General features: G+C 52.3%; 1 protein-coding gene across 1 annotated transcript in view; it reads left to right on the top strand.

Moving 5' to 3' along the window:
• Nucleotides 1-6,144: 6,144 nt before the first annotated feature.
• LOC125957638 (tRNA dimethylallyltransferase) overlaps nt 6,145-16,054 on the top strand; it is a 40,124-nt gene continuing 30,214 nt past the window's right edge. Inside the window, exons 1-2 of the mRNA XM_049690487.1 lie at nt 6,145-6,445; nt 9,538-9,675. Coding sequence (XP_049546444.1) covers nt 6,161-6,445; nt 9,538-9,675 — 423 coding nt within the window. The 5' untranslated portion in view covers nt 6,145-6,160. The remainder of the gene's footprint in view (nt 6,446-9,537; nt 9,676-16,054) is intronic.

Genomic DNA, 16,054 nt, shown 5'->3' with positions numbered 1-16,054 from the left:
TTGAAACTGTTTCAACTACATAAGCGTTATGTGAAAAGCAGCATGGGAGAAGATGACACGGGAGAAGGTAGCGATATGAAAATGCAATGCATAATTGAAACGACTAGAATAAAACTTAATCAAACACTCTCCCCTGACATCCAAGGGGATGGAAGAAACAGCGAGCGCGCGCGCGCGCGCGAGAGAGAGACAGTGAGAGAGAGAGAGAGCGCGCGATAGAAAGAGAAAGAGAGCAAGGAAAAAATATTGTAAAAGGCTTGTTGCTTGGCTCCGTTCACCAGATACGCTCATGCGCGAGTAACTAGAAGGAAAAGTTCAACATAGATACATACACTCACCTACACACCCACAAACACAAACATATACATCGCGGCTTAAAGCAACGGCTTCATCAAGTGGCAAATGTGCCTAAGGCATACATGTTTACCGGATGCTGTTGGGGGGGGAGGATCGTCTCCCGTCGTGCTGAACAAGGACTAAAAATTCAAACACAAACGTAGCGGCTATCCATAGCATATATACATATTTATATATATATATATATATATATATATATATATGTTCAAAAATGTGCATGTGCAAAGCGTGCGTATCTGCACGGGAGGAGGCATTTAGCATTATTTCGCTCCTATCACTGTATGAGGTCCCTACTCTCTCGCCCGCCGTCGCTGCCCGGGCACTGTCTCCTCCTGGCTGTTCCTCCTGTTTTGTGCTCGGTGCACATTCTTCTATTCGATCGTTTTGATCGATCGATGTTTTCTGTTTATCCTCTAAGTTTAGGGCTAATTCAATTAGCGTGTAAGCAGCCGTAGTAGCCGTAATCAGTTCAGCACTATTAACGTGTAGCTAGACAGTAGTTCTATTAGTCCTTAGGATCGTGTAGGAGAGGCAGTGAGCGAGAGCGAGGCATAGCAGTGATAGGATGAGTATAGAAGCCACGAGAAGACATTTATCGTTTTTGGCGCGAGAGAGAGAGAGAGAGAGAGAGAGAGAGAGAGAGAGAGAGAGAGAGAGAGAAAGAAAGAGAGCGGGGGGAAGAGGGGGCGCGAAAGAGACACGCACGCATGCACGTGAGTTTGTAAGATTGAGTAACGCATTTTGAAATAAAACAAAAAGCAAAAACAATAGAACAAACTAAGAAAACCAAATGTTCCCGGGGTCTGTTGATGATGGGGCAAGGGGGGGGGGGGGGGGAGGAGTAGATGATGGGCGTAATGTATAGAAACGCGAAAGAAAGGGACAAACTATAAAGTGGAAAGCAATGAGAGAGCGAGAAAGAGAAACCACTGCGCTGGCTGCGTTTTTTGTTCGCTGTCCGTTTAATCCGAAACCGTTCTTCTGGGGAGTGGAGTGTCAAATACGCGTGTCAAAATGTGCCCAAGAAGGTGAGTTGCTTCAACCCCCCTCTGCTCCCCTCCCCTCCCCCCTAGGTTGCGACATCCATAGGTAAGTGAGAGGGACCATTGGAGACGGACATCTTTCCGCAACAATAGAGATGACAGCGGTATGTGACGAAGTAGCACCCCTGCGTACGTGCTCCAAAAATACATTTGTTCTACACACACACACCAATTATCGGTGGCGACGTTTTGCGTGCGATTTGTATGTTTTAAAAATAATGCCTAGCGGGCGGTGTGGCACATACTTATCGTGGGGCACGATGATGGAAATGTGGAGGCAATTACCCCAAATAGCGCATCTCAAACCTCCCATACACGTTCAAATTATCCATCCAGATCATCAGGCTCATCCACGAAAATCTTTTGATATGTTTCCATGTAGTACTCGTTCAATAGAAGATCTGTAATCGGGTGTCTGAGTGCTGCTGCTGCTGCTGTTGGGTCCTCGGATGATTAACCGGTGGGTGGTAAGTATGAGAAGAGCATGCTCCATCTTGCGTGCGTGTGATCAAGAGATCATGAGACAGATGCGCGCCACAGTACAGCGCTCAAGTCGATCACCCCGATTGAACGATCGATGACCCCCCCTTACCAACCATTGGAGATTCCACCGGTGGGAGTGGAATCGACTCGACTCGGCATTCTCCTGATTGATATGCCAGGGAGCGACTCACAGCGCCCGCGTCGTCGACGATCTCAGCGACGACGTATGTGGCATTCCTATTCTCTCTCTCTCTCTCTCGACCCCTTTTTTTTTTTTGGCTCAATATATAGTCATTGGTCTTTTGGCTGGTCGGGTGGGGTGGAGGAGTGGAACGTACCCGTCTTGGGACAGGTGGAACGTACCCGGCAGTGACCAGACATTGCTCTCGCTCGCCTAGGTTGGTTGCTCGATGCTGTGTGTGTGTGTGTGTTGCCGACGACGGTTTGCGGTTTTGTGCACCAACAACAGGGGTTGGTAGAGGCGGTGGCAGTGGCAGTAATGGGTAGTAGACATGGGTGTCATCACAACTTCCTGAATTGTTTGCGGGATGACTCCAGGGCAGGGGTGGGCCGATGGGTCCACCCTGCACCCTGCACCGGCAAACAACCCCGTTGGCTGGCATTTTGTACGGCTTCGCGAGTGATCTGATCCCTGGAGGACGTTCACACCGGGTGAAGAACCACACACCAATAGGGGGCGGGCTCACTAAGAACACAGAACACACCCGCCTTTGGAGAATTGGCTGGACTGCTGGACTGCTGGACATGTCGGCACTGCACCTTTCCGCCTTTCCAGACACCTCATCGATGGACCTACGGGAGCACACAGGAGATTACATTACAACATTCACTTTACAGCACGACACTGACCCTGCCTAGCCGGCCAGACAGTGTCGGTGGTTAGGGCCGTGACCGCCAGACCACCCCCTCACGCCACTACACACACACACACACACACACACACACACATACACACACACACACACACACGCATACGAAACCTGATCCACGGCCAGATGCCACTATGTGCCGCAAAACGTGCGAAACGTCATCATCAAAACGTCATCTCCCCCTACTGTCCAAGGCCTCTCCGTCCAATCCAATCGGGTCTCGTCTCGGGAGACAACACGGCGTGATATGTCAGCAGAGAGGAGAGGGTCAAAAGTGGCGCGAACGCACGACATTAGCCTGACATTAGCCCCGCGCAGCACGCCAATCAATATGGATCTGGGGACGTTGTTCTACGGTACATCCGATCCTCCGTGCTGTACCCCTCCTCGACATGGAGTCTGTACATATAGTGGGTCCCTGGGAATGCTCCAGCAGAGCCGCTTTATCAAATTCAGCTACTTCCCCGAGCTAGAAGACACAGCAACAGACCAGAAGACTGATTTCCTCCAGCGCGCGCCGGTGAAATCTTGTCCTTAAGTGCGCGGCAACGGCGGAGGCGGCGGCGTATGCAGTGGCTGCGACCTTCGGCGTGCGTTGTGTGTGTGTGTGGTGTGATGCGCCATTCGTGATTTTCTTGTTGTTGCTGATTTTTGTACCTCGAGGGCAACGCGAGGCCTTATTATGCGCCTCTGCGGCTGCGACTGCGAGACGAGACGCGCTTCGTTCCGTGCAAAAGGGGGACAGGGTGGCGGTGAGGCTGCGGGATTGCCGGTCGAGATTATTCCGGTTTTCGCCCCAGGCATGTGGAGCGAAGCGAAGTGTGTGTGTATCGGAAGAGCAAAAACGAGACGGAGACGGAGAAAGGGACCGACGACAGACTCTAGAGGAGCAGGATAGGAGTTAAAGGATAGGGGAAGGGAAAGAGAAGCGATTTTTAAGGGGGAGGGGTGGGTAGGCATGCCAGACAATATTCCTAGCTGCCTAGAGAGACAGATAGAGAGAAAGTGATATAATGAAAGAGAGAGAGAGAGAGAGAGAGAGAGAGAGAGAGAGAGGGAGAGAGGCAGAGAGAGAGAGAGAGAGAGATAAATTGGCGAGGAAGCAACAGAGCAGCGTGGAATGGAATAAACAGGGCGGTCTGTCTGCGACACAACAACGCAACAATGGAGAGAGAGAACCACGTAGCAGCGGGGCCGGAAAGCCGGTAAAAAGGCCGAAGGAACAAGGAGAAAACGATAAAAGGAGAGGAAAACGGAATATAGCAAGCAGGAAAAAGGAAAGGAAGGACACCAAAAAGGACTCTGGTGAGGATTCCTCCTGGAAAAGGGATTTGCTTCGCGGAAGAGAACCGTACACTAAGGAGGAGAACCTCTCGATCCGAGAGCTACAATAGCGGCCGCTTCTGCTGCTGCTGCTGTGCCCTATAGACGGGGTTTGTTGGCAAGCCCCGGCCGGCCGGCAGGCAATGGAGAGGACCCCCGAGATTCTGTAGATCCCAAGCCAGTCAGTCAGGTCGTCTGGGGAGGGAGGGAAGGGAGGGCCCATCGAGAGCGGCTAGGCAGATCGGCACACAGATCAGCGTGTGGAGCGGAATGCAAAATGACCTAAAACTCGGCCCAATAATGACAAAACAAAAAAAAAAAAGAAAAGAAAAAAAGAAAAGGAAAGGAAAAAAACAACCCCTCCATTCCGAAAGTCCGGATTCCGGTGTGCGCGCACAGACAGAGTGAGAACAGAGCAGGAAACAACAAGCAGGGCAGGCAGGCAAGGAAGAAAGGAATGGAATGAAATGGAAGGATGGCAGACGGGCATCCATAAGAAACACATCCTCGCGCATGAAGCCGGCACGCAGCAGCAGCGGCAGCAGCAGCGGCGACGCCAAAGGCACACGGGTGAGAAGGAACGGGGCTAGGCAAAGGAGGAGGACGTGATATGCCTCGCCGGGGCACAAAACCGGTGGTTTGTGGAATTCGCGCATTTGATAGCACACACCACACCGATGGAAGAGAGAGAGAGATAGAAAGAAAGAGAATTAGAGAACGAGAGCGAAAAAGCAAAAGGTAGAGAGAGGGAATAGGCAGGGAGGAGGAAGAAACGGACCAGGAGGAACTGGCAACAACTGCAGAACCAGAACAGAAACAAACCGTACCGGAGCCGGAGCCGGAGAGAAACTTCTCTTGGGCTCTTGCTTCTGGCTCCTCTCCTAACCCAACGCTTTGCGCGAAAACATGGGGATGCGAAGCCGCCGGGCCAGGGCCAGGGCCAGGGCCAGGGCCGGGCTGGAAAGGTATTTTGCGCGGAACGCAAAAAGGAGAAGCTGACGAAGGGTTCGTTGCAAAAGGCTGAAGGAAAAGGGGGATGGGGAGGGGGTAGAATGTTGCGTGTGTGTGTGCGTCTCACGCTGGGTGGGAAAGGGATAGTTTTTCGGCCGCCGCCGCTGCCGCTGCCGGAATCTGCGCCATTATCGTTTCGCTTTTATCTCCTCTGCGTGTTTCGATCGGTTCAGGGCCGGTTGCTACGCGCCCGATCCGCATGTGGTTGCGACGAAGGCAGAGGAGAAGGGGGGGATGTTAAGTAGGACGCGAGACGAAGAGAACGAGATGGAGGGCAAGAATTTGTTAGACTGGCGGCGGCAGCGGTGGTGGGCTCTGACAGCGCCTCTAAACACACCGACAGTTTTGGTTACGATATCGAAACTGTCATATCACAACGAAAAGTGCATACAAAAACAAACACAAAAAGAATCACTAGTACAGCTAAACAATGTTTTTTTTTTGTTTGTATCGATGTCTATTCGCATTGTATCGATAACAGTTTCGATTTCGCAAGGAAAATTGTCTGCGCTAGTGTGGAAACACTATAGTGTCCATAAATTCATAATGATTTGCCAGCGAGCGAACCACCAACTTTATGACCTGTACACACCGGCTTGCCAGCATCTTCAATAAGGCAGCATTGGCGCCCCGTGATTCACGCGACCGTCGTCGTCGTCGTCGTCTCCCGCCACGTCAATGGGAAGATCGTCTGTGTGGGTCTTTGGGCAGGAGGCGCGATGCGTGAATGGCGATGGAGCGATGGCACGAGGAACGGAAATTCCGACAAACCGGCGCGCTCTAGCATCCAGTCATTTTCTCTCTCTCTCTCTCTTTCGCGCGCGCTCTGCCTACGAACTTATCGATTCACCTAATCCAGCTCCGCATTTCAACAGTACCGCGCGCGCGTGTGTGTACGTGTAGTGGTGCATCGTAGTGATGTCGGAGAGAGCGAGAGAGAACCGCTTTTTCGTCAACCCGCATATATTCGTGCGTGATCCGTGAGTGGCAGACCTCCACCGGGCCTGCAGTGAGTGAGAGTGAGAGTGGCGCTGTCATCGCGCGGTGTGTGTTATGCTATCAACGGCCGCGTGGTCGCCGGTCGCCGGGTTTGGTGGTGTAGCGCAGCGTTTTGCGCCGTCGTTTCGGTGTCTCCTCGGTGTGCAGTTCGCAACGGTAACAAACGATAGTGACCGCGGTGGTGGTGGTAGTAATAATAGAAGTGTGAAGATGGAACCGGCAAAGGCGAAACCGCCGATCGTTGTCATCCTCGGCTCAACCGGTACCGGCAAGACGAAGCTGTCGCTCGAGCTGGCCACCCGATACGGGGGCGAGATTGTCAGCGCTGACTCGATGCAGGTGAGTGCCGCTGTCGCCGCTCCGAGTGTTTACAATGAGCGCCTGGTTGTAACAGTGTGTGTGTGTGTGTGTGTGTGTGTGGGTACGTGCTGCGTTCCAGTCGGTGGGTAAAACACCGTGGCCGTGGTTCGGGGGCTATTTAGCGCCTTTTTGTTTTTGGCGAGAATTATCCGATCGCTGATTACATACCGCGTCGTACGCAGAGAGAGATTCGTCAAATAGCTAAAGCTAGACGAGAATAAAAGTAGCTCCGTTTCGGTCCCTTGCCTGTGGGACACACACACACACACACCCAACATTCTTAGTGCAATGCATTGTGAAAATTATTGGCATTTTATTATTTTATTACTGTTTTTATTTATACAGATCTAAGTTTTTTTTTCTATTTAGTCTGCCTCAGATCATTTTCAAGGCTCTCTAAGCATTGGGCACCATTTTATCGACGAGTACCGCAATGCCCATGATACGCACGCTGAACAAATTGACGTCAAGAACGCTTGGTTTGGCCAATATTATGACCAATAACATTGGGTGTGCATCCTGTGCCTAGCAAAAAACCAATGCTACACGAACAAAGTTGCCGAACCAACCGCAAAGTTGTAATGGTTTGTCTACAGTTTTGTTAGGCAAATAATATATTATTCCAACGATTCGACTGACATTGATTAGAGCAGAGCAATGAACGCGTTTGTTATGGCTGCTTTTATTTTCCCCGGAAAAGGTCACAGCCATAACATAAGTGATAATTGCTCTACTCGAACCTCGAACCCCTGATCCTAATGTGCATAATCGTTCATAGAATAATGCTGCGTACGCGCATAAGGTTGTGGTCGTACGAACGCCGACATGAGTAGTAACGCGAACGTTTGCGTAGACAGCGTTTTTCTACGGACAGAGCAAACACAGGTGAGAACTTGTTTTGTTTTGTTTTCATTATGGAGTTTAGCCCGCGTCTATCTAGTCAACGGTCCAACGGCTAACTCACGGGATTCATTCTGACCGAGAGTAAAGGACGACGGAAAGGAATGCGCCATTCGTGGCGCTCTATTACGCTGCCAAACACCACCACCACCGCCGGAAGCAAGGAATTTGCGTCGTGCTGAGAAGGAGATATCACCTAGGCCTAGACCCGGTCCGGTCCGGCTCGGTTCGGTCAGGCCCCAGCCCCGGCCCCGGCCCCGGCCCGGCCCAGCTCGGCCAACAACCTGTTTGTGTGTGTCGGGTGGCGATCGTCATCATCGCCGTCGCATGCGCGAACGATAAGGCCAAGGTTACGGCAGTGGCGGTGTGGCGGTGGTCCCATAGCAACCGGGGCGCGTATTAGCAGCCGCGGCTAGCAAACCGCGCAGCATACCTGATGATGTCTTCTGACAAATGCCGATCGGTGTGTGTGAGTGAGAGGGGTGTGAGAGGAGAGCATGAGAGCGAGAGAGGGAGAGTGGCTGGTTGGTTTTTGACCGGTTGTACCGCTTGTGGATTAGGAGTTAGGCGAGAAAAGAACCCGACGCACACACCCCGCGTCCTCCAAGCTAGCAGTGATAGAAATCGGAATGGTTGGAATGTAGCGAAGGAGACTCGAGACTCGTGTCGAGATGTCACTCCGCGTCATAACCTCGCAACATAACCTTCCAGCAGCGAACGAACGAGATCAAGCCTGTCCGATTAGCAGCTCGGCTGCAAAGGCGTCCTATCAAACTACTCCCATTAACCCTGCACTAGTAGTAGTAACACCAGGAACAACACCTTCGATGTATCGTTGTATCGTTGTTCCAGGACATGTATCCCGGACATGCAGGATCACTCACACAATTTGCTATAATAAGGCGGGTGGGCCTTTGACCGGTAAAGGGCCGGGCTCTGCTGCACCCCCGCCCCAATTATCCGGGCGATCCGACCCGGGAGGGGGGGCGCATAAACGGCGTTCGTCAGACAAATTAATCGATCCCTAAATTAATCATCCAACCGCAGGCTCTTTTCGATCCTTCTCTCTTCTCTTTCTTCTCTCTCTCTCCCTCTCTCTCTCTCTCTCTCTCTCTCTCTCTCTCTCTCTCTCTCTCTCTCTCTCTCTCTTTGCTCTCGGCCCGTCTTCTCCTGTTGTCGGATCGGATCGGAAAAAAGCGGGCGGAAAATAGTTGCTGCTTTCCCGCCGCGCACCCTCTGCGCGCACCCCCTGATCGCACCCTGATGGCGGATGCTGAGACGCGCTACAATTGCTCATCTGCTGGTGCCCTGTGTGCCCTGTCTCAGGATGGTTTTTTTTTTGGATAGTTTCGATGACGTCGGCACATTTCCGCATGTTAGGTGCGCACCTGTTCATATTAATTTACGCCCCGGGCCACGGAGTCATCGTCGTCGTCGTCGTCTGACGTGCTAGCCGGGGTCGATGCATGCAGAGAGAGAGAGAGAGAGAGAGAGAGATAGAAAGAGAGTAAAATATTTGTGTGTGTGTGTGCGCGGGGTGCAACCTGATGCCCATATGGTTCGTAGCTCCCAACATCAACCACCACTTGGGGGAATACCGGGCGGCCCGTTCCCAGATTCTCTACTTCTGGTGCCCTTCTAGGCTATCTATAATTGTTTTCCGCTTTTCTGCTTTGCCTTTGCCCATAACCAATCCGTTCCGTTTTTCCCGAAGTCGTGTATGCATGAAGCGATAGAGAGAGCGAGAGAGCGAGAGAGAGAGGAGAGAGAGAGAAGAGAGAGAGAGCTTCCCTCGGCCGGGACTCGGGATGGGTCAGGGTCACGCCGGCAACTCGCCGCGACTGTGTGTGGTTTTTGGTCGTTCTGTTTTGTGTCCGCCATTCACACATTTGTTTCCCACACCCCAAAAACGACGAGTAGAAGCTGCGGGAGCGGACGAGAGAGTCGAGTGCGCCGCGCAACGCAACGCAACGCAACCACACACCACACAGTTGGTAGGTATGGTAGGTGGATATTGGTGGGGAAACTGCAGCCCCGTGGGGGGGCACTGCATGCGCCAGATAATGCGCTACATCATCCCTTTTCTCTTAACTCAAACCAGCTCAATTTCCTCCAATCGACTCGATATCGTTTTTACTCACTCTTTTCTGTTGTTGTTGTTGTTGTTGCAGGTTTACAAAGGATTGGACATTGTGACGGCCAAGGCGACCAAGGCGGAGCAGGCGATCGCGAAGCACCATCTACTGGATGTGGTGACACCGGACCGGGCTTTCACCGTCACCCACTTTCGCGAGCAAGCCCTACCGATCGTATCCTTTTACTACAAAAAACCGAAGAAGAAGAAGAAGAAGAAGAAGAAGAAGATGTGTTGCTTACAACGAAAAAAATCATCAACCTCTCCCATCAATCTCCCATCCCATGCCGGTAGTGGCTTTGGCCGCCAGTCTACGCGAAGACATTAGTCAAGGCTTTTGAATGCTTGAGCTCCGGAGCCTATAGCGGGGTTTGATTTCTACCTTATCTGCCGTTGCGTAAACCTACTAAACCACCCGCTCGGCTCTCGGCTGGTCCCTCTACTTCGCAACAGTTCTTCTCGGAAGTCGATGACGACGATTCTCGGTTGCGCATGTTTGTATAATAGTTTCAAACTATAGCAACGCTTAGCGCACGGCGGCGGCGACACGGTAACGTACAGCCAAACGTCGCGGTTCCCACGGACTCACCCAAAGCCATTCGGAGCTGATTTTGACGCGCGACGTTGACACGGGTCTGTCCTTTGTTTTTTTTTTTTTTGGGAACGAGGCTATTAATTATGCGCCTAAAGAATCAAGGCTCTCATGCAGCGGCGGCGGTGGTGGTGCTGTGCTGTTCAAAAAGTAGCCGACGCTGAACCGAAGAGAGAGAGAGAGAGAGAGAGAGGGAGAGAGAGACCTTAAGCCTCTCCCTTGAGGCGGTCGGATGGGTTCTCGGACCTTCAAAACGGTTTGAACGGGTCACATTTATGGTTTGTTTGCTTTGTCGTTATCGCCGACACTGTACCGAAGCCCTAAAAAAAAAAACCGGCCCGCGGCCCAAGATCCACAACCAGGCAGCCATCCTGGAGAGAGAGAGAGAGAGAGAGAGGACACGAGAGAGACCCCAACCACCCGGTATTGGCTCGCAGGATCACGAACGATCGAGCGCAAAAAAGCGCCGGTGGCCGGAGGCGCCATTCAAGCGCATTTTTGCGGCCAATAGTGTACGGCCGCGGCCCCCACTCCGTAGCTACCTCCCCGCTACCTTAGCCCTTGAGTGTGGCATTCACCTTCCTCATTCTCCTCCTCCTCCTTCCCCATGAGACGAAGCAACTGGACACTAACTACTTCTCAAACTACACCAACGCCCAGATAAGGGACGAGTGTCGGGGTAGGGGCAAGGAGCGAACGCAAACTGGAGACGTGATTAAAATCGTCGAAGAAGCCGAACACCAACAAGAAAAAAAAACCGTCTCCACCGAATGTTCTCCACACGCATACACGCACATGCACACAAAATAGAAAGAAAAAAAAATCGAAAAAGAAACCGGTCCCGGAAGCGGTCAAGGGGAAGTAGGGGGGGGGGGGGGGAGAAGGGGTTTGTGCTGTTCCCGGGAGATGGGACGGGACGGGACGGGACGGGACGGGACGGAGTGGCCCCGCGGTCGGTGGAGCCAAACCCCGTGGAATCAAATTCATTCAATATTCATGAGACTCACGGGTGAGTCGAAATCGTCGTCGTGGTCGTCGTCGGCAGGAGCTCGGTTCGTGCTTGTTGTGTGCTGGAGTGCCTCGAAAACCATGCGAACCTGTCAAATAGGGGTGATCCGTCTTTCGGTGGGGTGGGGGCGGGCGCGCTTCGATCCGAGCGAAGGAGAAGGAGCACACAATAACCGCTAGCCGGCCGGCCGGCCGGCCGGTCTCTCCACTCTCAGCGCTCGCAGCTCGCGAGACGCACGCAGCGCAAGTTTGCTGCTTTTTTGTTGTATTCGCTCTTTCTCTCTCTCTCTCTCTCTCTCTCTCTCTCTCTCTCTCTCTCTCTCTCTCTCTCACTGCTCCTTCGAGGTGGCGATGATCGGTTGCGGTGAGCATAGACGGCGGCGACGGCGACGGTCGCGGACCAGTCTGCAAACCATTTGCATGCAAATGATGATTTCTGTTTGATCGCCGGTCTGTTTGTGGGCCAGCCAGGGGAGGTGGAGCTGGGGTCACATCGCCCTTCGAAGCACCTCCACTCCACTCCATCTACCTCCCCCTTCCACCACTGTCCGTTGACGCTCTTTTTCTCTGTGGTCTGCCGTCAAACAGCCAGCTCACACCGTTGGCCATCGGCGAAGGGGAGGGGGGGGGCGAGGGGGTTGATGAACGGGTTGGGGGAGAGGGTCCTAGACCTGAACAACGATAGTCTGTTGATGGTCTGAATGGGCGGTTAAATGGGCTGGAGCTGTGGAGTGGTCGAGGGCGCGGATTATAGCCTTGGCTTTAGGGTCTGCAGCGGTAGGTAAGAGCATGGGCGCAAAGAGCGCTTCCTGTTTGATTACACGTGCCGCGCATGCCGTATGTCCGTGCCCTCCTGCCCCACCACCGCCACCATCACCACCACCACCTGCCCATTTGCGCGAGGCCATAGTAGGAAGTCTGCGCGTGCGGTCCGTGCGACTATAGTTCTTGCGTGGAACCGTGGAGTGGGCGATGTATGTTTGTGAACCAAATGTGGTAGAACCACAACAGTGCTCTGCAAGACCTGCTGGGGGGGTGGGGGGGGGGGGGGAGGTCCCCTAGTGGGTCGTCGAAAGGGAAACCATCTGGGTCCCGAGGCTGGCGCGTTAATGGCCTACTTCGGTTGGCTGGCTGGCTGGTTGCGTCTCCGTCACGACATTATCTACCCGCGGGACTCCGAACTGTGAGTTCCTTAGTTAGACCAGGCCTAGGTGGTGTAATGTAATGTCACTCTTTTCTTTTTTTTAGATTTCGACACAATACCTAAGAGCATGACAGGAACACAGTCTACACCGGTGCTTTCCATTAGCGGGTTAGCTCTGTCATTGATTAGCGCATTGACTGTTATTTGGCGGTATATGATTTATTGTTTGTTTTCAACGTACAACAGTGCAAGGTACACGAATGCAAAGATTTCTTTGCAATTGCCATCGGAACAAACTAACGTTGGGTTGTATAAGCAGTGGTAAACCGGACTGACTTTGTACAGATCAATACGGCAACGGACAAGCTGTTAGAACGTGTTAGAACATGGAAACAACCAAGAGAAACAGGGAAATAGTTGCTGAGCTGGAGACAAACGCAAAGGCGCGCAGTAAGCAGCGATCGTTCGTGTTGTAGGACGTGTTAGGACATGGATTGGAAACAATGTTTGGGCATAAATCGGCATGAAAACAGTTGCGATCAAAAATGCAAGGCACGAGCAGAAACTGTTCACTCTTGAGCTGGATCAGCTTGATTGAATTGCAATGCATGCAAGTTACAACCGTAAAGCAGGCATTACTCGATCATAATGCTCGAACGTAAACAAACACAAGTAATTGAAATGTTACTAATGACCTTTCTTACCGGCCAACACGGAATACAGTGTTTAGCTTAGGTACTTGATCAATAATCGAAGAATTTATGATTTTATGAGGCGCTCTAGAGTCTTGTTCAAGGGGGTATACATAGTTTGGACCTTTTTTTCTCAACTCCATCGGCAGGAGCAAAAAGGAGAAGCAACAGAATAAGAAGAAGAAAAAAACGCAAGTTTAAACAAAAAACACTCCTGCCTCCCTTTGGTATAAACCACGCACGTATGCTGTGCACATTCAAAATTCAGTTAGCCAACTCACAGTTTAAAAACACATTCCACACTCGCGTAATAATATGTGTCGCATGCGTTTCACACCGAGAGACGCGCCCCGGGTCTCCAGACACTCTCCGTCTCCGTCTGCCAGCTCCAGAGTCCGCTTACAGATGGGTATTGGTTGATGGAAAGCCCCCCTCCCGTCGCCAAAAAAAAAACGGGACAATATCTCCATGTGCCACACACTCACGCACATGCTACATGTGCTCCCATAACCATCCGCTTGTTAATTCGTCGATCATTTTTATGCTCCTCCAGAGCTGTTTTGACTTCGAAAAACGTAAAAGGTAAAAAACGAAAACAACAAACCCGAAGAAAAACCAAACGAACCAAACGAAAAGGAAACGAAAGAGTGGTGAAGAAACCAACAACGGATTGAGCAACTAAAGCGCGAACTCCCCGAGAACGTATTTTGGTCCATGAATGCCATGGAAATAGTAGCAAAAACAAAAAAATAAGACGCGAGATACCAGAACCAGAACGTCGTTTCGCGGCTGGGTGGCTGGCTGGCTGGCTGGCTGGAGGAGACCCGCAAGGATTCGCGACCACCGGCTGAAGGCATCACTGAACGGAAAAAGAGGAAACGAGAGCGAGAGACATTCACGGATATTGCTGCTGCTGCGTGGCGGCGGCAGCAGCAAGTGTTTTATGGGAATGGAATGTTGGCAACGGCTTTTCGTGGATTTGGTTGGTGGTGGTGGTGTGGTGGTTGTGCTGCTGCTACCGCTGCCGCTTCCAACTTACATTGTAGCACTCCTCCTCCTTCTCCTCATCCTCCTCCTCCTGATCCCGGTGCGTACAGATGCTGATGCTACAGAGTGTGTATTTTGTTGTTGTTTCGTTGCAATATATGACTGCATTTGTCCTCCTGTGCGGCCCTCCGGAGTTATTTTCTACACGGACAGTGAGCTAACCTCCGCAACGTGTCAGGTTCCTTCTTGCATGCACACGCATCGGAGGCTGGGATATGGCGATATGGCTTCAAGAAGATGAGATCTAGAACGTTTTGAGTTTCCTCGCGATCGCGACGTAAAGGGGGGCGCGCATCAATGGCACTTGTAAAATATAGAAAAAATTGAACAACTACAGTGGAGGAGAAAAATAGGAAAAACAAGAGAGAGAGAGAAAGCGGTAGAGAAAAAAGAGAAACACAAAGGAAGTGATAGCAATATGCATAGAAACATCCTCGCATAATCTACATCATAACAAAGATGCTAAGAAACGACAGACGAGAAGATCAAAAAAGAGACAGAGTAAGAGGGAAGAGAACAACAGAAGAGAATGAGATGGAAAACGAGCGAGCGAGAGTGTTTATAATGGTGGTCAAGGTGGAGCTCACCGTGGAAAGGAATTTTCACTTTCGTTGCCCTCGTCTCCACGCCTGCTGCTGCTGCTGCTGCTGATGACGATGGCGGCGACGATGATAATAATGATGAGCAGAGGGGCGACGGCGAGGTAGCAAGAGGCGTGTGGCGAAACAAGAAGCGACACGACGACCGCAGAAACTCTCCGATCTGCCGGGCAACTATCTGTCAGCTCTCTGTGTAGAAGATGTGCGCTCGAGCGCCCTGCTTACCCTTTATCCTTCGTCAAACATGCACACACACACACACACACACGTCAGGCGCTCTGCTGTGCGATCTGCGCTACCCAAGTAAACCCGGGATTTCGGCCCCCTCAAAAAAAACCGACCCAACCGGAAGGAGGAGGAGAGGAGGAGGAGGAGGTAACAGCAACCCGCCCCCCCCTCCGCGTGCGGTACAAATGCGCGAATAGTTTTAACAGTCGGGTGGGGGCAGAAAGGAAGATGAATTGACGCGACCAAGACACACCGGCAGTAGTGGCGAGGGGAGGTCGAGAATAGGGTATTAGACTACCCGTGCTCTCCTCTTGTGGGCCCCTCGAGTTGGTCGATGACAAGGAAGTGTGTGTGTGTGTGGTTAAGCGCCGTATGAGCGGCTGCAACGCGTTTACCGATAAATTGCTCCGATGGATGGTTGGTTGGTGAGAAGCACAGCAGCAGAAGAATGGGGGCCCGGAGAGGGAGCGGGCCTCATAAATTCGGACTCTTGTGCGCGCGTGCATGTGTGTGTGTGTGTGGGCAGGCGAGCGCCTTTGGGCTGTGGTGCGTAGCGCCGAAATCGCACCGCGAACCAGTTTCGGCGGCGAAACTGACAACGACGACAACGACGACGACGACGACGACGTCGTCGTCCCGTGTGGCCCTGAACGATGCCAGACAGAGAGCGCCACCCGGCAAGACGCAGTTAGATAAGCCACCGTGGTCGTCGCCGCCGTCGGTTGCCACCGGTTGCGCCCGGGCCTGAGCAAGCGAGAGAGAGAGAGAGAGGGTGAGACAGAGTCACGATCGCGCGATTGCCGAAAATATAAATTAACATCACGCGGAAGCGAACGCGCCGGCGAACTCGTCCATCAGACCCCCCTCCCCCCACCCTTCCACCACCGGCGTGAATAGCGCACACACACACACACACTCAAGCTAAGCGCGAACGCGTGTGCGTGGACGGCTGGTTTGCCGTTTATTTTCGGGATTTTTTTTTTCGCGAATGGTCGCCATCGTCGCCGGGCCCCGGCCTCAACCATATGAGATGATGTGTCTCTAGCCGGCACGCCGGACGCGCTAACGTGGATTTAAAGGGGGGAAGGCGAGGCGGGGAGGGCACTCTCGAAGACACACTCTCGCTCCTCTGCTGCTGCTGATGCTGTTGCTGATGCTGCGCGGCGTTCGTTACTACCAGGCGGCGCTCAAGGTCTTTTCGCAGCCGGGCGCGCGGCGCTCAATTTGGTGAATGGAGTCGTTTG

The sequence above is a fragment of the Anopheles darlingi genome, chromosome X (genome assembly GCF_943734745.1).
Source record: "Anopheles darlingi chromosome X, idAnoDarlMG_H_01, whole genome shotgun sequence".
In the NCBI taxonomy this organism is placed as follows: Eukaryota; Metazoa; Arthropoda; class Insecta; order Diptera; family Culicidae; genus Anopheles; species Anopheles darlingi.
Note: the sequence above shows the minus strand (reverse complement) of the source record. Positions and strands in the feature narration are given on the sequence as shown.